The following is a 20,916-nucleotide window of genomic DNA, read 5'->3' as shown; positions in this document are numbered from 1 at the left end:
GAATATGGACTTAATTACAGGTTTGTTGGGTTTGATGTGCCTATACTGTTGTATGTTGGGTGATAATGTAGTTTTTTTTTTTAAACCATGTTTTCTATTTGAACCATTAGAAGTTTCCCTTTATGTAGCATATTGTGACACCATTTATCCTCATATGGTGCGGATGCATGATTCATATTTTTCCCAACATTTTGTTATGAAAATTTCCAAACAGATAGCAAAGTTTAAAAAATTTTACAGTGAACATAATGTATACCCACAGCCTAGATTTTATCTGCATTTTACGATACTGCTTTATATGATTTACATTTTAAGCGTTCCTCTCATCTCATTAGCCCACTAAATACAAACTTGGACGTTGAATATTTTTTAGCAGTATTCATCATTAAGTATGAGCAAAACTATTCCCATACTAATTTTTTTGATTGTCATCGAAATGGAAATACGCAAATAATTCTCATAGTGAATTCATGGACAGAAGGAACTGATATAATTCAGTGCCCTATTTTGAGGTGAGATTTTCATAAATTGAGAAAGGATGATCTATATAGGTCCAGCTGGTACCCTTTGGGGCAGTACAAGTTTCTGTTATGTGCCTATGGTCTTAATTTGGCATATTTATGTAGCATGAGATAGAAATAACTGTAAGTGGAGAAAAGAGTTACTTCTCTGTTTGCTGCTTCTGTGAGCATTTACTTAAACTTAAATCAGTTGTGTGATTTAAAAGTTTGTATTCATTTCTTTTTCTCTTTTTTTTACTCCTAAATTTGTTCTGAAAATTATTTAATTCAATTCAGTTTAGTTCAGTTCACTTCAACTCAAACCTTTATTGAAGGCCCATAGTGGGCTAGATTGGTGGCTGTCTTCGGAAGAAAGGGAGGGATTTTGTCCCTCAGCGGACATTTGGCAATATATATAGACATTTTTGATTGTCATGACTGTGCGGATGTGTGTTACAGGGTCCTGAAGACCACTTCCAGTTACTATGATTTGCCAGGAGGGCTACGTGACTCAGCTTATAATTGTTCTAATGTCTGTGACTTATTACTGCAGAAGAAGGCAAAGCACAGTCAGGAGAGGTAGAAGGCACATGGGGTGAATCTGGGGAAACCAGGCACAAGCTTCCAAGTGCTTTCTTCCAGTGGAGTGCACTGGATGTACTCAGTTCTCTTAACAGCGAGCTGTGACAACACTTGTGAAATGCTGTTGTCAACCAAGGGAGCTCGTCAGAGACTTAGCACCCAGGGCCTTTCTTAGGAGCTGACTGCATAGGCTCTCTCTGCCTGGCACGTGCCAGACTTCCATGCTTTCCTGGAAGGAAAGTGTATGTTCAGCATAAACCATGTTTATCTGTGCAAACAGTTTGGACACAGTGAGCCACTCTTATCAGTTCCAGGGATGATGGGAACCCTCTCCAAATCTAAGTTCCAGATGACACTGAAAGACCATCTTGTAAGCAAGCCTTTCGAAGGACAGCACTCAGGCCTGCTATGTTAATTCTTTTCTGCATAAGGCAGAACAGCCCCCAACAACAAGAATTACTGAGTGCAAATGTCAGCAGCGCTGGGGTTGAGAAACCCTGGGTGAGGCAGAGTGTGACATGTGAGGACTGGTCTGTTAGGACTGCTCAGCTGCCTGTGGGCCTCTGTCTTAAGTGCAGTTTTCTTGAGGCCACTTGAACCAAACTCTGTCTTTATTATTTAATCTCACTCATATAAACTGGCTCTCTTACATTGGTTTAGGACGCTTACTTCCCTTCAGATTTAATCCAGTGAAGAAAACTGAAAATAAAAGCTTTAGTGAAAATAAAACAAAGGAGAAAAACCACTCCAAACAGTAAAAATAATTTTCAAATAACTAGTTTCAGAGATTTAGACATATCAACATATGATTAATTTCAGAGATCTTATATTGGTGGTATTTTCCTAGTAATTTAGTGTCTCTAATTTTTATGTATAACTCAGCTGGAATATCTTTAGATCCTTTGAAAAAGTGTCAGTTTCTAAAGTTCTGTTGTTCAATTACTTGATAGGAGTGTCCAGTTTATCTTGAGGGAAGCACTGAAAGGTAAGGCGGCATTGAGCATGAACCTCCCTCTGCTGGCCGATGGATGGATTTCTACAACTTGGCTTGGGTGTCCGTTTCGGTGCCAGCTTGCAGTCTGGCCATCACCTGTGGTGTTAACTTTTATAAAGAACATCTCCTACCACTACCCCTCTCCACTTCTGAAAATGAAGACAAAAAAAGTTAAAAAGTAAAGACAGGTTCAGACTCATCACCCTTCCAGGGACTTGGGAGAAGGCAGGATGGGCCACTTCTTGGCAGCATTTTGGATTTGTTGATCCCTGTGAGAGTTGCTGTTTAAGGGAATTCCCACATCTCTTGTGGGCTATACAGAATAGTGAGAGCTTTGCTTATATTTTTGTTTTAAATCTCTGTCAGTATTTGTTCAATGGGAAGCGGATGATTGTTGCTATTGATAGCTGCTTCTCACAGCTGTGTTGGCCTCAGCTGGAATTCTTGTCATTTTCCTTCTGAAAGGAACTAAATTGGGAGTTTACAACTGTTACTATTGAGGGAGACTGAAAGTTCTCAGCATGGTTTTGCTTAAACTTAGATATCAGCGCTGCTGGGAGGAGACATGAAAGCCATAGCTAGTAATTTTAGTCTTTAAAAGAAAAACAAATCTACCTTAAAATTTAGTTTGCTTAAAACTAAAATGGGCATACTCCAGCCATCTGCTAGGTCAGGAACAGCCAGCATGCAAGCAGCGGACACATTTTTAGACTTGTTCACATCTGCACATTTATATTGAAAATGGAGTAGTAGTAGATTGGGGATCCAGTGATCCTAGTAACTGAATGTCTAAATCAGAACTTTATTTCTTATCAGTGAAATCTAACCCAGAGTCTTTCTTACTTAAGAGTTTCTTTGAGCACCACACATCAACATCTGTATTTATTTCTCTATCTGTACAGATAGATGTCTATCTATTTATGCATATTGAAAACCATGCATTCATCTAAGTATCTCCAGTTCCTTCCAGCACTGCAGGGGCATTCTGGTTCTCTCTTTCCATATTTGTAACTCCCTTCTCTGACTCCTAGAAATCTGGCTCCCATTATCCTCAATATCTTTACTTATTTGATCAACCATCTTATACTAATCAATCTTCTGTTGCCCCCTTTCCCCCATATTGCACAGAGGCCTTCCCCACCCCCCTCATCCCTGCTCAGACTCTAACTCCCCACATTGTGATGGCATTGCTGTTGCCCTGCACCCTCCCAGCACAGATGCCCTCCTCATACTTCTTGGGTTCTAGTGCTGGGGTGATGCTACCATTACCATCATTCTGCGCACAACTTGTGTACCCTTCTCTGCTTGCCCAGGCTCTAACACTCTCCTCTGGGCTGCCCAGATGCCCTCCTAACCTCACTTGGTCTCCATCATCCCCATTACCCTTCCCCCAGCACAGAAGCCTTCCTTTCCTTTCTGGGGCTCTGATACCCTGCGCCAGGCTACCTTACTATTCTTCTCTTAAGCAGAAGCTCCCACCCCACTAGGGCTTGAACATTCCACATGTGCCATCTCCTTCCCCACTCCATCATGCAGAAATACCCTCTGGGACTCCAATACTCTGTGTACTTCTGCCTGGACATCCTCTTCACCCCTCTTGGATGCCTACCTGTTTATTCTTTTTCTGGAGAGGGTAGAACACTAGTTTTGTGCTATCAGCTTTACTTAAAGAGAAAGGCTCCAGAAATATCCATGAGATCCATCAGAAAACCAAGGCCTTATGGTTTGGAAAGACCTTTAAAGACCATTTAGTTCTTAACTTGAAGCATGACTTTTCACTGTAACTTTTTAATGAAAAGGTTTCTGATTTATATTGAAAAATCACCACCTCAAAAAAGTCCATTTCATTTCAAATAGCTTTAATTATTAAGGAAGTTTCCCTGCTTGCCTTGTGGGTTTCACTGTAAATTATCCTCTTGTTTAAACAGGTAAGTTTGATTATAGAAATATTTTGAGCAGAGACGGTGTTTACTTTGAGATGAGCTGTGGGTGCTCCCTATATCTGATCTTGCCATCATGAAGTCATCCTCAGAAAATTAATACTTTTACAAAGGAAAAATTATTGAGGCTCAGGGCTGAGCGTAGAGCTCAAAAGCCTGTTTCAGTGTCTAGAAAGAATATTGTTGGCTGTAATGTTCAACATATTGCTCAATAAATTGTGATTTAGGAGGAAATTGGCCAGGAAAAAGGAACGAGTCTATACAGCTGATCCAAACCATCTCCCTGCTGGGTTGCTGCTGTATATCCTTCTTATCTCCACGGACCCTCACCCTGGCCTCTGGCTCTCACCTACCTCGTGGAGTAGCTCCATCAAGTAGAACCTTCTACAGTAAGGACATGGTCTACGTTTGTGCTGTCAGGCAGCCCTCAGCCACATGTCGCTATTGAGCACTGGAAATGGGCCTAGTGTGACTGACAATTGAACTTTTTATTTACTTTTAATTAGTCTAATTTAAATGGCCTCAGGTGGCTAATTGCTATTGGACAGTGAGGTTTAGGGAGTCTGCTGGTTCCTTTTTTTTCTTAATTGTGATATGGGAAATGCCTTTTGCTCTTAGTTTGGCAGAAAAAAGAATCCGTCCTGAAGTAAAGGCAGTCTGGCTGTGGGATAGGTTGCTCTCTTCTCTGGGGTTTATTTGGCTAGTCTAGCTGACTAGGCAGGTGTTCACCTTCACTCATTGCTTTATGATTTAAACCTGAAGCTTAATGCTCTGTAAAAGAAGATGACCTTCTCAGTTAGAGAATAATTACTGAATGAATTTCTCCTCAGCTAGAACTTCCAAACAAGTCTGAGTAACTAAGGAAAAGTAACAATTACCATTCCTTTCTCTTCAAATCCAAAAATAAAAATAAAAAATAGATGGGTTCACAAAGTCTAGGTTGCATGGTGGCATTGCCTGTGAGAGACACACAGCCCTAGTGTTTTCCCTGGCCTGTACCAGTTGGAGGGAGCTGGATTTCAGTGCGTGCTGCTTCTAGGGCTGCTGAGTGTTTCATTTCTTCCTGGAACGTGCTTTCTGTGATTCTTCTCTTTGACACTGATTCCTTGTGGTCCCTCGGCCTAAACAGATTGAGTATCCCTTATTCAAAATGCTCAGGACCAGAAGTGTTTTTGACTCCTGATTTGTTTTCAGGTTTTGGAGTATTTGCATTATACTCTTGGTTGAGCATTCAAAATTCAGAAATCTAAAATGCTGCAATGAGCATTTCTTTTGAGCATTATGTTGGCATCCAGAAGGCTTTGGATTTTGGAGCATTTAGGATTTCAGATTTTCAGATTTGATATGCTCAATGTGTATGACCTGTATGTGCTGTACCCTCTCTGTCTTGTGGGAGTCTTGTCTTCCAGGAGGGAATTACTTCCCATCTGGTCTCTCCAAAATCTTCCCCTGACTTCAGGCTTACTAACTTTGTGTTCCTGTTTCTGTATCTTGTGGAGATCTGCATGGCACTAGACCCTTGGAGATCTTTCCTCCCTCTGTTTTCTTTTACACATCCTTGCCATCCAGATGTGAAGACTGGAGATTCCATGCTTTGATGAAGATAGTTTTTTCTACTTAATGTTTTCAACTACCAATTCGATCTGCCTGCCATTTTATGTGGCCCTGGCGATGGGGACTTTCCCTGGAGTCTCTCCATTGCACAGGGATACTGTTCAACACCAGGAGCAGCCCTTTCCAGAGCCTTCGGTCACATGCCGGTGCTTCCCATTGAGCTTCCCTCTTTCCCCATTTGAAGAATGCAGCCAGCTTCCAGTTCCTTTCAGACTGGGGACCCAGATAGAACTAAGAGAACATTTTGTTGTTCCTTCCAAATAGTCAGTTTTCTCTTTCTACACACACACACACACACACGCACACACACACACACATTTATAGCATGCACTCTCAGCTTAGCATATTATAAGCATTTCCTCACACTATTAAGAACTGTTCCTAAATAAGATTTGTTATGATTACATAATATTTCAGTGTGTGAATGAATCATATCTTACTTTCTCACAATATATCATATTTTAAATATTTACTAATGCTACAGAGGATAATTTTTAAAAACCAGTGGATGTCAGGACTGGTAAGGAAATGCTCACTGTCATAAGTTTAATATCAAAGTTCGTCTTACCTTGACTAACATACCAGCTGCAATTTTCCGATCATTTGTTTTTTTCCCTTGTAGTCCACGGCGATACTTCCTCCTGTCGTCTCAGGTGGGTCTCCATCCTGAGTACAGAGAGGACGTAGAAGCCCTCCAGGTCAAACACGGAGAGTCAGTGTTAGTACTCGACAAATGCACCAACCTCTCAGAGGGAGTCCTTTCTGTCCGTAAGCGCTGCCACAAGCACCAGGTCTTCGATTACCCACAGGTGCTACAGGTGAGTATCACTCATTACCTCGCAAGACTCAGTAGAGGTTTTTTTTGTGGGTTAAAATTGAGCCCAACAAACCCGAGTTGTTTTCTATATGCAACTAAAATTACCCTAGGGGAAGAAAACGTAGCATTGCTCTTTACTGGACATGTAGACCTTCAGGTACTTGGAATGTCTGATGTATTGTGTTCGTGTAAAGCTGCTTGGCCTATGAGAGTTCATACTCCTTTCAGATATTCATTATACTTTAAAAACACAAATCCGATGGATTTGCAGAGAAGCCACATGGACAAAGCAGACAAATGTATCTTGCTTTTACCCCTGTATTCATAAGGCAGTCCAGAGAAATTTTCTTCTTTAAGGTGGCAGCTTGCATCCCTTGACCATACCGGCCTACAGAGCCACAGTGAACTTTCCCTGGGAGTGTAGGTTTTTATCATTTTGGTATTTGGTGTTCTTGCCACTTTTATATTTGACATTCCAAGGGTGTGGGGCCTAGGGAATGAGAACTTGAGCTTATTCACTTTAATAGTTAAAATGGACACAGGTTAGTTCAAGGAGAAACACCAAGGAGCTGGTGTGATTTTTTTTTTTTTTTTTTTTTAATCTCCAGAGAGCTTGCCCATACTGGGATTGTAAAAATACTTTCAAAAAGTGCTGCACTCCCTCTGGAATGTCTGGCTGATAACAGTGGTGATGTGGGCAGGAGTATTTATAGTAACCTTTGTCTAGACGGGAAAAATGGTTATCAGCACGTGCATCCACATCTGGATGCTGACTCTCGAGGTCAGGGGAGCTTTCCACCTGTACCTCCGGGCGCCATGATGGCTTCGCTTCCTCTACTCCTGCCTCCTGCTGCTTTTCTTATTTATCCCCAGAGGTGCTTGAAATATCGAATTCCTTTGTTTCTTTTTCTCAACATTCCTTTTCTCTAGCTTTAAAGATTCGTTTTTTAAAAAAATCTTTCCCCCCCCTCTTTAAGAAGCAAAAACTGGGAGAAACAGAGCGGTAGGTAGTTAGGGACTCTGTATTTCGGTTTACCTATTGCAGCTGTTTTTTCTGTGGTACATCTCTCCTTTTCCCAAGTATTCCCCACACGGAGGGGGTTTGAGGGAGTGAATGAGGAAGAAATTTTTCATTAGATATATTTTTTTCTATCTAGAACATATCAGTCTTAAAATCTTTTCAAAGGCATTGAATTCATGAAATGAATATCTTCTATATAAAAAGCGCACTGTTAGATGCTATGGGGGGTAGAAAGATGAAAAGAGATTTGATACCTTCCCTTTAGGGGGTCTTCTAGAGAGCCTGAAATTCCCAGACAAAATAATTCCATTACAAGGTAGGCTGAGGTAGGTACTGTGAGCGATGTCAGACAGTGTGCCACGGTGTGTTTACATAGTATACTAGGGCCTAAAGAGACCCATCTGCAGGAAGTCACATTGTTCACTGTCTAGGGGAAGACTTTGACATTGACTTTGAACATTTTCAGAATGTCAACAGTGTACTGAAGAATAGAAATATTAATATAAAACATTGTAACCATTGAAGCTTTTCAAGTTTTACAGGTGTGAGCTGTTGTGTTTTGGCATTTTTGTGTCAAGATGCCTCAGTGTTGCTTGTAGGAACTTTGTGGTCTATAGGGATCAAAGTCCGTGGATCAGCAAAAGTAGTTTGTAATCTCCTACCTCTTTGTGTTCCTGCAGGAGGCTACTTTCTGTGTAGTCCTTCGTGGAGCTCGGCTGGGCCAAGCAGTATTGAGTGATGTGTTACAAGCTGGCTGTGTCCCGGTTGTCATTGCAGACTCCTATATTTTGCCTTTTTCTGAAGTTCTTGACTGGAAGAGGTGGGTAGTACTTTCTAATAAACTCTACACTAGCAGTTCTGTGTATATGATAAATAAAAAGTCCCTGAGGTCATTGTAATGTATACCCTGGTTCAAGAACTACTACTTCAGATAGTTTTTCTGTATTTTCCATCAGGAGAGTTAGTACATTGGCCTAGAGCAGTTCACAAACTGAGGCCAGTTTGCAGGCTGGCTGTTGTTGTAAGTCAAGTTTTATTGAAACACAGCCATGTCCCTTCCTCTATGTATAGTCTGGCTGTTGTTGTGTCACGTCGGCAGAGTTAAGTAATTGCAACAGAAATTGGATGACACACAAGGCTTAAAATATCACTCTCTGGCCTTTTGTCACGGGGGTCTCCTACTCCCAGGCTGTGGCCTGTTTGGAGCTGGGCCGTACAGCAGGAGGTGATTAGCAGGCCAGCGAGCATTACCACCTGAGCTTCGCCTCCTGTCAGATCAGTGGTGGCATTAAATTATCAGAGGATCCTGGACCCTATTGTGAACTGTGCATACGGGGGATCTAGGTTACGCATTCCTCATGAGACTCTAACTAATGCTTGATGATGTGAGGCAGAACAGTTTCATCCCTAAACCTTTCCCTGCCAAACCCAGTCTGTGGAAAAAATTGTATTCCATGAAACTGGTCCCTGGTGCCAAAAAGGTTGGGGACTGCTGCTTTTCAGAAAATGGTTATCAACTGCTAGCCTAGGCCAGTGTTCAACTCTGACTGCAGAGTAGACTCACCTACAGAGCTTAAAAAAATGCCTTGCCTAATTCTTGGGGGATTCTGAATGTTAAAGCTCCCAGGCAATTCTGATTTGTAGTCAAAGTTGAGAACCACGGGTCTAGAGTCTCTGTCGAATGTAGCTGGTGGTGGAGAGTCTCCATGTAGATGAAAGCGTAGAGACAGTCCCAGTGTACAGATGGACCCAATTCCATTCTGCTGGGTGTTTGCCATTTATATTGTAAAGAACAGAATAGCCCTCTGTTTCACAGTTCGTTTTCCTAAGATTTTGAAAGTTGAAGGTTGTTGAAAATTAATTCCATTCATATCTATCTCTCAGTCTTGCCTCAAATGCTTACTGGTTTTTCCTCTCCCAACTTTTTTGATATTTCTGTCTAAATCTGATCACCACAGGTATTTGAACAACTTGAATAGCTTGAATTCATTCATTCATCCACCCACCCATCCGTCCATCTGTCCATCCATCCACCCATCTATCCATCCATCCACCCACCCTCCCATCCATCCATCCATCCATCCGTCCATCTATTCATTCATTCATATTGACAGGAAAGCCTCCTGTGAATAATATAGAGCCTCTCTTTTCAAGGAGGCTAGAATCTAGTGAGAGAAGACAAACTGATGATAATGTTTTGTGGTAAATGTCATAGCAGATGTATGCACAGCCTAGTTGGCAGAAGTGAGGTTTAGAGTTTAATCATTCATTTATACAAATGTAATTACAAGCTGCTAAATGTCACGAAGGAAAAGTGATTGTCGAGTCCTCTCTTTCTCTCACCCACCACATCTAAATCTGTTAGCAAACCCTGTGGGCTCTACCCTCTCAGCCCTATCATCAAGTCCTCCCTCATCGCATCCCTTGCCTGGCTTTCACAGTGTTCTCCAACTGTCTCTCTGCTCCTGTTCTTGCTTTCCTGTAGTTTATTCTCACACTTTAGATGGAATGGTCCTGTTGGAAGATGATCAGGTTATATCATGCTTTTGCCCAAAACCCTCTAATGGCTTTCTATCTCAGAAAAAAGGCATAAGTCTTTCAGTGGCCTACAAGATCCTGTGCTCTTTGCTGTGGCTCTGTTCTTCTTTCCTGGTGTTATTCTCCGCCTTATTTACTCTGCTCCAGCCACAGTGGCCTTTTTGCTGTTCCTGGCACTTGCCCACCATGCTACTTCTTCAGGGCTGTTTGCTTGTTTAGAGTTTTTCCTGGAATGCTTTTCCCGCAGGCATTCTCCTGGCCTGCTTACTCTCTTGTCTGCCTTGACTGATTAATTCACTGTTGGGTGTGCACATAATAGGGCTTCTATAAATATATGCCAGATAAGTGAATAGATTTGAATAGATAGCTAAAGGAGAAAAATACTTGTTAATTTAGAAGGGAATAAAGAAGCATGTACCAGGTGGGTTGGATTTTACATGCAAAGCCTCTGTGGTAGGGCAGAGCATGGTGTGTTCAAGTGACTGGAAGAACACCAGTGTGGCTAGAGCGCACTAGTGGAGTGAGGCCGGATGAAAGATGAACGGAGTAGGGAGTGCGAGGTAAAAAAAAATGGAGCTGGTAAAGAACTCCTTTCAGAAGCCAATGAGAAAGGGAGGAGAAAGAGAATACTTACTGGAAGGGATGTGGGGCTGAAGGAGGTTTGGAGTCTTGTTTCTGCTTGTGAGAATGAAACAAGACTGTGTGTAGAAATGCTTTCTGTGAAGGGCTGTGTGTATGTAAACTGTTTTGCTGTTGTCTCCAGAGCGTCTGTGGTTGTACCAGAAGAAAAGATGTCAGATGTGTACAGTATTTTGCAGAGCATCCCCCAAAGACAGATTGAAGAAATGCAGAGACAGGTAAGAGGCCAAGTCCAAGCAGCCCTCCTGGGGAGGTGACGTGGGTGGTACTGAAATGGTGGCCTTGACTGTTTGGATACAGAGGGATAGAAGCTGAGTGCCTGAGTGGGGCTTACTTCCTCCACTAGATCAACTAACCAAACTTAAATGATAGGAAATTCATATTAGGTGAGTTGTGTCAAATAAGGTTTGAAATAGTAACTCTCAGAGAATTCTGCAAAGGTAAGCCTACTGCAATTTTAAGGTCTTACTGTAGCAGATATAAAGCTGAAGCTCTTTGGAGGTTTGTAGTTACAGCAGGTGATAGTCGTAGTGACTAAGACAGCATGGAGGCTGGACCATTTCAGGGCAATACTTCTGTGTAGTTATTGACCATGAGACTATTGCTGCAGAAACTAGCCTAGGTTCCCAGTTCAGACAACCTTTGTAATGAGGGAGTCCTCCCTTCTCTTCTGGAATATTTGCCGTTTTCCTGCCTCTCTTTTCAAATTTCTCTTCTACCTTCTGACGCCCCCATTCCCTGGGCTGCTCTCTGATTGTTTAATACTCCACTGGGTGTCCCGCTTAGTCCTGCTTTCCTTTCTTTCTCCCAAAGGACACTTAATTGGGTTTAATATCAAGCAAGGTGAAAAAGTTAAGAAGACTATGCCCAAAATTTTTAATGGACTTTTAAAAAGGTTTAATCTTTGTCAAAGATCACCTGTGTGGGAGACGTGCAGGCAAAGAGGCTTGGCGGATTCTCAGCATTAGGTGGGTAACTGTCCAATGCAACCCCCTGCTGTCAGTTCAGATGCCCACCCTCAGGCAGAGAGCCTGCATTTGGCCTTGTCCTGGGAATCAGCCACAGGCTTCTGTCTGGATGCGGGCAGCGCAGCTGTCTGCTTGTGTGGGAAGGGGATCTGGGGTTCTAACTGTTTCTTAAAGTTTCACTCTGTCCTCCTGTTTGAACCTCACCCTTTTGTGCAGTGTGACTCAAGTTTTTCTCAGTTGATTTAAGATGCAGCTCTCTTGAGTCGATAGCATCAGTTACCACTTCTTCCTCTACTTTTCAGCTTCCACATGTTGATGCTGTTATCTTGTCTCTCATTCTCTTTATCTTAGGGTATGCATACCTTAATTTAGGAAATTCCCTTTGTCATTTTAGGGCTTTAGGAGAGAGTGAAATTAGTGGATGTGTGCAGCCCACCCTCTTTATTATGACAGGGAACTTCTTATCAGACACAGATTAAGTCTGTAGGTTCTTGCCTCAGATTGCTTGGCTTGGGTGTCAGCTCTGTAGGTTACAAACTCTGTGCCCTTCATTAAGGATCTGCCTTCTCTGAGCTCAGTGACCTCATCTGTACAACATTTTGGTATTCTGGTTTGAACAGTCACAGGTTAGTTTTAGCTTCCCTGCAGTTTCTTTGTAACATCCTCATGTTCGTTTTCAGTTTCTGGGTTTCCCAGTTGTTATTTAACTGTTGATTTCATCTGAGTTTTAGTGAATCAGAAAATCAGTCCAGAGATCTCTAGATTTTTTTAATCTAAACCTGTGGTTCCTAAAACTTGTATAGAAGAAAATGCTCCTTGAGGAGTCATAGTGTTTGTGTACTTTGTGTTACCTCTTTCTCCTCCCCGAGACAGGGTCTCACTCTGTAGCCCAGGCCGGAGTGCAGTGGCATGATCTCGGCTCACCGCAACCTCTGCCACCAGAATTTGAGAAATTCTCCTGCCTCAGCTTCCTGAGTAGCTGGCATGCGCCACCATGCCTGGCTAATTTTTGTATATTTAGTAGAGACAGGATTTCGCCATTTTGGCCAGGCTGGTAGAACTCCTGACCCCAAGTGATCTGCCCACCTTGGCCTCCCAAAACGCTGGGATTATAGGCATGAGCTACCATACCTGGCCTGCTTTGTGTTACTTTTCATGGCATCTTGATATATTAATAAAACTAAATATAGAATTACATGCTAAAGCAGAGACCATTTTATACTAGAATCTAGTCTACAAAGGTTAAGAAAAAACTGGGGTTAAATGAGCAAATTCTATCTAGTCACTTTCTCCACCCCTCCACCCTGACTCTGGGAAAGAGAATCATTAGGTTTTTGGATCAGCATCTACTGCCAGCTCATGGAGTACTGTTGCCTGTGGGAGGGTGGTATGGGAACTGCAGGTCTAAGGTAAGCTTGGTCATTTTCAGTGGTGGCTCAGAATCGTAGAACAGTTGAGATGGAATGAATGCCGATCATTTAAAACAGTGTACTTTTGAGTTATTTGGGTTTGAAGAGACACACTTAGAGTCAAAAGACTTGGGTTTGATCCCTGCCTCTGTCCCTTTGAATTGCATGACCATGATAGGTCCTCAGAGCTCCCTAGGCTTCCATTTCCTCATTTATGAAATGAAGGGGTTGGCTAAATCATCTGTCATGTTCCATGTGGCTGTTAAAAAACTCTATGAAATGCTTGTCCCTACCACGAATATTACTCTCCTTGACAACATTAATAATTGAGTGGTCATCTCCTCTCCCTTTGACCAGCTTTAGTCACAAGGGCCACTTGCCTCCCCTGGTGGTGAACAATCTACTATGCCAGCTTATGAAAGAAAGATGGACTTGGCACTTTCCTGGCCCCCTTTCTAACTCTTTTCTGCTTTCTGATGGCCTCTTTCCCTGTGCTGCTTTCAGACTGTCTAAAGCTCTCTGCCGCTGTGACTCACTAGTCCCACTCCCCTTTCTCTGAGTGATTCATATTCCCAAAATGACCTCTTTTCTTCTCCCAGCCCCAGATTTCTAGAGTGAGCTGATCTCAAGTAGATGAGAGATTATTTGGTTAAAGTGATTTCCAGTTAGGTATAAAGGGTGACTAGGTTTGTTCAACTACTACTGGAATCCAGTAGCAGCCCCCCCCAGTTGTGATCACCAAAAATGTCTCTAGACATTGCTTGCCAATTGTCCCCTTTGGGATTGGGGGTGGAGAACAGGCAAAATTGTTTGGATTGAGAACCACTGTTCTCTATAGATAGTTAAATGTCTCATCTCTCTAAAATTAGAGTTCTTTGGTTCTATAACAAAATATACTATTTCCAAGACATTCTTGTCATTTTGCTTTCTGTTTACCTTCTATTGATTTAACCTGACCTTGGCAGGAGTAACTAAAAAAAAAAAAAAAAAGGTAAAACACCTGATTCTGCAAAGTTCCTATACCTTAGTGAATTCTCTTTAGGAAGGTCAGATGTGGGTCTTTTTGCAAGACAGGCATCCACTTTTAGGGGAAAGCCTATTGTATCAGTAGTTGATACCTTAGAGCCTCTAGATGATGTGTCAGAATGAACTGAGAGTGAGGAACGGAGGGTCTGATTTGCTTGCCTAGAAACTCCCAACTAGCTTAACGGAGCTGCATTGGACAGTTATAGCCAGCAGAGGTCTCCATCCACTTTTAATTAACTCGTTTTCCCTCTGAGTATTTAAATCTTTCCAAGAAATCCTAAATGCCATGAGCCACTCTGATGCTTCACACTGACATCTTCCTGATAGCTGCTCTCTAGAGACCGTTTCTTTCAGATGAAGAAGAAATAGTGCTTGGCACAGGATTTAAGTCTCCCTAGATGTGATAGAACTGAAGTTTCTGATTTGGCCCCAGAAATGTGGGGGTAGGAGCTTGGTGAGGAAGGAGCAACATTTTGCGGTTTAGAATTTAGAATCAGAAAGGCTACATTCTGACAGATGTCTGCAGTGGTGAAAGTCCTTGTTGCGACTTGGGAATTTGTGTGTACCAAGGGAGAAAGTCATTCTGCCTGACAAGGAAGGGAAATTAAATTCCCCTCTCGACCTTAGATGTGATCGTAGCAGCCAAAAAGTTAACTATAAGGCTAGAGCCTAATGTAAGTAACAGCTATAGTTAGACTAAGACTTTTGAGAAAAGTACAACGTGTGTCTCTGGTATCTATTCCTGAAGGCCACCGATGAGTGGTGCTGCCACACGTGGTATTGGACAGACTACTGGGGGCTTATGGGGCTTTTCGTGGGGAAGTTAAAAAACAGTTTCTTAAGTTAGTAGGAGATAGTAGTTGTAACAGGATAAATCTGACTTATCAGTTGGCCTTTTATTGTTCTATGAGATAACAATTAACTAGTTAGTTAGTTTATTGAATCCCTAATTTTTTTTCCATGGAGAGATTATAGGAGATAATAAAAAATCTGTGATCGCCATTCACAAATGGCTGATAGTAGTGTTGGGGATATATGGGTATAAGCATAAAGAAAGTTGAGAAGAGGATGTCAATTTTTCTGTGTACATTAGGGGTCTGAAATAGAAGAGAGAAAGCTGGGGCTAAAGTTGCCAGGATGGATTTATTGGAGCGGTAGAATTTGAGGTAGGCCTTGAGATTGGAGTTCCATCAGCCGTCTGTCTTATGTTGGAAGGCAGGCAGAAGTCAGCTAAATATTTTTCTGTAGTCAAATGAAACATTCATATCCCTAGTCTCCCCTGAATCACAAAGAAAAAGTACACAAGCTAGGGTCTTGGAAGGCTGGATAGACACTAGACTGTATCGTTAGAAATGTTTGTGTGGATAGGGAGGAAGGTGTAAATGGATCCCCAGTTTATCTGTTGAGTAGAATTTCCAAACATTCTTTTATTGGTCAGTGGCTCCACCAGCAGTGACCTCTAACCTCAGCCACACTAGGAGGTGGAAGTCAGGAGCCTGCCTTGCCTTTGAACTCTTCTTTGTACTCAATTGACTAGAAGCCTTTGAGGTGGCAGAAACATTCAGCATCTTCTTTTCTCTCTAGCCTTTAACACTTGGGGTACATTCAAATACCAGTTTCTTTTCAGTTTGTTACATGGATCCATCTCAATGTGCCTTCATATTTTTCTGTTAAGCACAACCAAATATTGGTGCTGCAGAGAAGCACTGAAGATGTAGTGGGCTGATGAGGAAAAAGACAAAACACTTTCATTTAAGAAAATAAAACCTCTGGACTATATAGTTGGGCTTAGTTCTGATAAAGAAGAGAGTAGAAGAGGTCACAGAACAGTAAATATGTGTGCATACACTGAAATTCATGTGCTTTATAGGAAAGCCCCTATGAGAGGCGTCTTATTTTATCCTGCTTGCATACAATTTCAACACATTGAATTATTTGGTTTCCATAGCCATAGTAGTTTGGAAGCCACAGATTTAAAGTGAAGAAAGACTACTAACAGTGAAGGTATCTGAGATGGGTTATCTGCCAATCTGGTATGAAAAAAAGAAGATGGAAACACTTTTTTTTTTGGAGATGAGAGTCTTGCTGTGCCACCCAGGCTGGAGTGCAGTGGCGCGATCTCGGCTCACTGCAACCTCTGCCTCCAGAGTTCAAGTGATTCTCCTGCCTCAGCCTCCTAAGAAGCTGGGATTACAGGCATACGCCACCACTCCCAGCTAATTTTTGTATTTTTAGTAGAGACGGTGTTTTGCTGTATTGGCCAGGCTGGTTGTGAACTCCTGGCCTCAAGCAATCGGCCCTTCTCGGGCTCCCAAAGTGCTGGGATTACAGGCTTGAGCCACTTTGTTGGCTGGAAAAGCTATTTTTAATAAAAAAGAATTCTCAGCATCTTGAATATAAGGACAGACAGCTTTGCAGGTTTCACTATATCCTGGGTGTGTCATTGTAAGATGGACAAATTCCTCAATTCAGAGAAGTACATCTTTATTTTTCATATTTTAAATTTCTGACATCCAAATAAGTCCTGTCACCAATTTGAACATCAAATGTAGTTTTTGTTTCTTCTCATCAAACTGTTATTAATGAGGCATCTTAAAATTGAGGAATACAGGAATTACTATTATGTTAATGCCCCTGAATCTTTAAACTAAGGTTTAATTTTGTTTAGCATATATATATTTAAGACATTGGATCTTGCATAATATGTTTTATAAAATTTTCTGTTTCAAATGTTTATTTTTATTTTTAAATAGAGTTTGTTATTTGCTTAAAGGTGTAAACCCTCAGATGTCTAGAAACCTTAGCAACCCAGACTGATGTATTATCTGAGGGTTCCCTGTGCTGCCGGCCGGTCTGTTATGTCCATGACAGTTATATAGCTGTCTGTGTCCATTTCTCCGTCATTTCCCACCCCCAGCGTACACCAGTTTGCAAAGCAGACTCAACAGAGTAGTAAGCTAGGCCATTAGAAGAGTAGTCTGAATTTTTTTATGTGAAGAAACTGAGGATAAAGAGATGTAAAGTAATCCTCCCAAGACCACACAGCATGTGGGGGACAGACAAGCAGCACACTCTGTTCTGCTGCCTACAATTTCGTTCAGACCACAGAGCTGTGTGGCCTGGATTGAGAGTAAAAATCAGGATGAGCTTCCCAACCATTCAAGCTAAGTGCTTATTGAATAGTCTTCCTTGAAAAAGTGGTCGTTTGAGACATTTAGGACTGGACACATCCCTGGAAATATGAAGAATGTGGAAAAAATTTCACTCTAATTTCCAATATCAGTATTGTAATGTAATGTAATGTCTGCTGTTCTTATCTACCGTGCACCTCCACTGTGAAATTGAGGATTTTAAAAAATATACATAAACTGGCTCTTGGGGCTTTAAAAAAAATGCCAAATATTCCCTGCTTCTCCTCCTCCCCTCTCCAGTCCTGACATGCCACTCCAGGCTGTGTTTCTCAGTCTCTGCTTTTGTGCTTGCTCTTAAACAGTTACTGGCTGCCTCCCTTAAACACATGGACCTGATCCCTGGAGTTCTTCCTGTGAAATAGACAACCATGGTTCTGATACAAACGGAGGCTCTTTGGCCAATGGGAGAGCCTTGGTGACGGGTGTAATCATTGTGTGGGATATTTTAAATGTCACAATTTTGTTTTCAATAGCACTCTATATTCTGTTTGAGCTTTCCTATGTATATATATCCCTACTGTGAAGGAGAGCAGTCAATGTTTGTTGTTTGAAACAGGATAAAATAAGGCCTCATTTAATTGGAATGCTTAAGGAAGACCATTTTTATGTGTTTAACTAACTTTGGTATTAAGAACCTTGTTGGAAAAAGACTTTTACCAAGTATCTGATGGGAAGCCAAGAAAAGCATTTTAATAGAACTGTCTCAGATTTACAATGCACTAGGGCCTGTAAATAAATTTTCCTGTCTTTAAGGTTTGGACTGATTTGCAGTTGTTTTATATAGCTTCTGAGATCTAAATCCTCACAGTCCTGATGGAGAGACCATAAAGCTACTTTCCCTGGCAGCCTTGGTCTGTCTTGTCTGTGGGCAAATACAATTGAGTAGTATGCGGATCTTAGTCTGTATAGGTCACTCGTCTTATTGTGATACCAATTTTAATTGGTTTGGTGACTTTCCCAAGAGCAGCTCACCTAAGCATTCTTTAAATTTAGGACAATTAGCGTTCTTCATTTCATAATGCAAATCAGTTAAATAAATATGGATTAAGGATTTGCTTTGTTCCTAGTATTGTACTGGCATATTGAGGGAAATTTTAAAGAGGGTGGGCACAGATCCTGTCTTTAAGAAAGACCCGCAGGTTGCTGGAAAGAGAACTTTCAGTAATACATAAATTATAAGGCCAGGAGTGCTGTGTATTCAGTTACGCTAAGGAGAGTAAGGAATGACTTCAAGATCAGAGTGGATCAGAAGGTGAAAGCAATCTTCACACCTGGGTAGCCTCAGATAGGGAGGGTGAGCCTCAGGTCACCGACTTCCACCAGGAGGTTCTGCAGAAAGACTAGTAGGTAAGAGGAACATCCTGTGGCACAGGCGCGGGAGGCAGGGGAGAGCTTTGAATACCAGCAACAGAGAACTTGGTTGAGAACTGAAGAGAAGGAGGGTAACTAACAAGCGGAGGGTAATGAAAAGATTTGTGAGGCAAGGGGAAAGCAGTGAGTATAATTGAAGAGATTTAGGAAAGAAATAAAAGAGCTGGAAGGGACCTTAGAAATTATTCAACCCATTCCTTGTATTTTACAAATGACAAGTAAGCCCTAGAGTTGGAGTAATCTTGAGACTGAATTGTTAGGCCCAGCCTCCAGTTGGAACCTAGGTCTCCTGACTCCCAGTCTGGTGATTTTTTTTTTTTTTTTTTTTTTGCATGGTGTACTGCAGTATTTTCCCAACTGAGAATAATGATTTGTTAGTAGATCATGAAGTCAATTCAGTGAGTCACAACTGGCATTTTTTAAAAAAATGAAATATAATAGGAAACTGTTAGAGAGCTTTATACATAGTAAGGGTAAATATTTCCTGTAACTTTGGTTCCAGTAGTGAGTTGTTGCATAAAATGTATTTGTGTGTTTCTTACTGTGGGTCCCAGTCCAGAAAGTTTGAAAAATGTTGGTACTGGAAAGCCCTGTGGGCCTGTGAGTTGGAGAGACCTGGATTTGAATCCTGCTCTGCTGGCTGTGTAGCAGTTTTGTAGCTTCTGTTTTCTCATCTATAACCTAGAGCTAATAATAGTATGGAGTAGTTGTGTTGATTAAATGAGATCATTGACTCAAAGCATGTAGATTCTGCACCCCCTGCCCTTGCTCCATGCTGGCAGTCATTTGGGAGAGCTCCTTCTGGGTTAGCATTTGAGTATTAGAAGGAGCCTCCAAGGTATGCAGAGTGGTCTTAAAGAACCACAGTAAGTTATAAGTATAGATGTATTATGCATTTGCTTCTGGGCTTGGAAACTTAAAAGAGAATTTATTTCTGTGGGTTCTGGTGTACATTTTACATCTTGGCATGGAAGGAGGTTCACTTCTCTGTTTTGTGTGTGTGTGTGTGTGTGTGTGTGTGTGTGTGTGTGTGTGTATGAGGATCAGAATGGCTTGTAGGGAGTTAAAAATCAGTGACTCTTTAGCTGACTTTTTTTTTTTTTTAATTCAGGCACATTTAGATAAAGTGTTATTGCTCTGTTTCCCCTTTCCAATGGGGAGAAAAATTTATACTGAGCCTTCCCTACTTCTAATCTTTTCTTTACCATATCATAATTTTATCCATCTTTAATTAAAAAAACTATAGAGGAAAGTTAAAATCAGAATAGATGTTTGAGTGGTAAACAGCTGAGGAACTACAGTCTACTGAGTATAAACTAAAAGGAAATTTTTATGTGAATTAAAGAGGACTGGTCACATACCTTTTAGAAATAGCTGTTCACATCCTGTTGAAAGGAGAATGAGTTCTGATATCTGATTTTCATGGTGCTCTCTGCCTCTTCACTTTTCCTCTTCTCCCCATTCTGCTGCCTCTTCCTCCCTTCCCCCACTTCTTTCTAGCCAGCTCCATCCCATATTGGAAATCCCACTGGAGAGGCGAGACGAGCTTCATCCCCATCATATGGGGGCCAGGGGCTAAAGCACTCCCATAAATCTGCAGCTCATTTTAATGCCACGTTAAAACAGTGTGAGCGGCTGGTTTCCGTGGCCCCTGCCCTTTTCTTTATGGGCTTCTTTGGCTCTTCTTTATAAAGAGGCCCCGTGGAGTCATTTTAAAGTCCTTATCAGTTTGCTGACAGCTATATGGGCCTTTCTGCTGAGTCCAGGAGCTCAGGCAGGCGTGTGAAACTTCTGATATTAAAATTGAAGAAAAATGCCAGGCAGAAGGGATTGGGTGGTGGGGCAGTGATATGGAGGTGAAAGACTAGCAAAATAATTAACCTTTGCAGGTCCGGAACCTCGCTGTTGGCCATTGGTAGGGGCAGGGCAGGGAGGGTTAGGCAAAAGAGGGTTTTCCAAGGGCTTTTCTTTTTATCCCAAGATTAGAAATGCCGTTCCACTAGCAGTTTGTGCTTTCATAGTTCAGCAAGTGAGTTGGGCAACTCTGAAGGGTTAGGGTGGCCAGGTTTGCAATGAATTTTTTCCCTAAAGTCAGTCTGACTGGCTGGACCTCTGCTTGCATGTCTTTGCCAGCTCCAGCCTGCTGTCTCTGCCTCCACAGCGTCACCATTATCAAATTTAAAGGGACTTTCATCAGTCTGCTTTGCTGCCCCTTTTAGACCAGATTGTTAACCCTCAATAATCCTCCCAGAGAGCTTCATGGAAACACCAGGTCTTCCATAAATGTCAGCCTGTGATGCTTGGCC

The 20,916-nt window shown here is 41.8% G+C and overlaps 1 protein-coding gene across 3 annotated transcripts in view; it reads left to right on the top strand.

Annotated features, from left to right (window-relative positions):
- LOC105717305 (exostosin-2) overlaps positions 1–20,916 on the top strand; it is a 189,504-nt gene that overhangs the window by 54,360 nt on the left and 114,228 nt on the right. For all 3 annotated transcript variants that reach the window (XM_064365005.1, XM_012452407.2, XM_012452408.3), the window contains 3 exons: positions 6,253–6,448; positions 8,149–8,288; positions 10,770–10,863. In XM_064365005.1, coding sequence (XP_064221075.1) covers positions 6,253–6,448; positions 8,149–8,288; positions 10,770–10,863 — 430 coding nt within the window. The remainder of the gene's footprint in view (positions 1–6,252; positions 6,449–8,148; positions 8,289–10,769; positions 10,864–20,916) is intronic.

Source organism: Aotus nancymaae, unplaced genomic scaffold (genome assembly GCF_030222135.1).
Source record: "Aotus nancymaae isolate 86718 unplaced genomic scaffold, 86718_ANA_hifiasm-v0.15.2.pri h1tg000059l, whole genome shotgun sequence".
Taxonomy (NCBI): Eukaryota; Metazoa; Chordata; class Mammalia; order Primates; family Aotidae; genus Aotus; species Aotus nancymaae.
The sequence above is the reverse complement of the archived record's forward strand: the minus strand, read 5'-3'. Positions and strand labels throughout refer to the sequence as shown.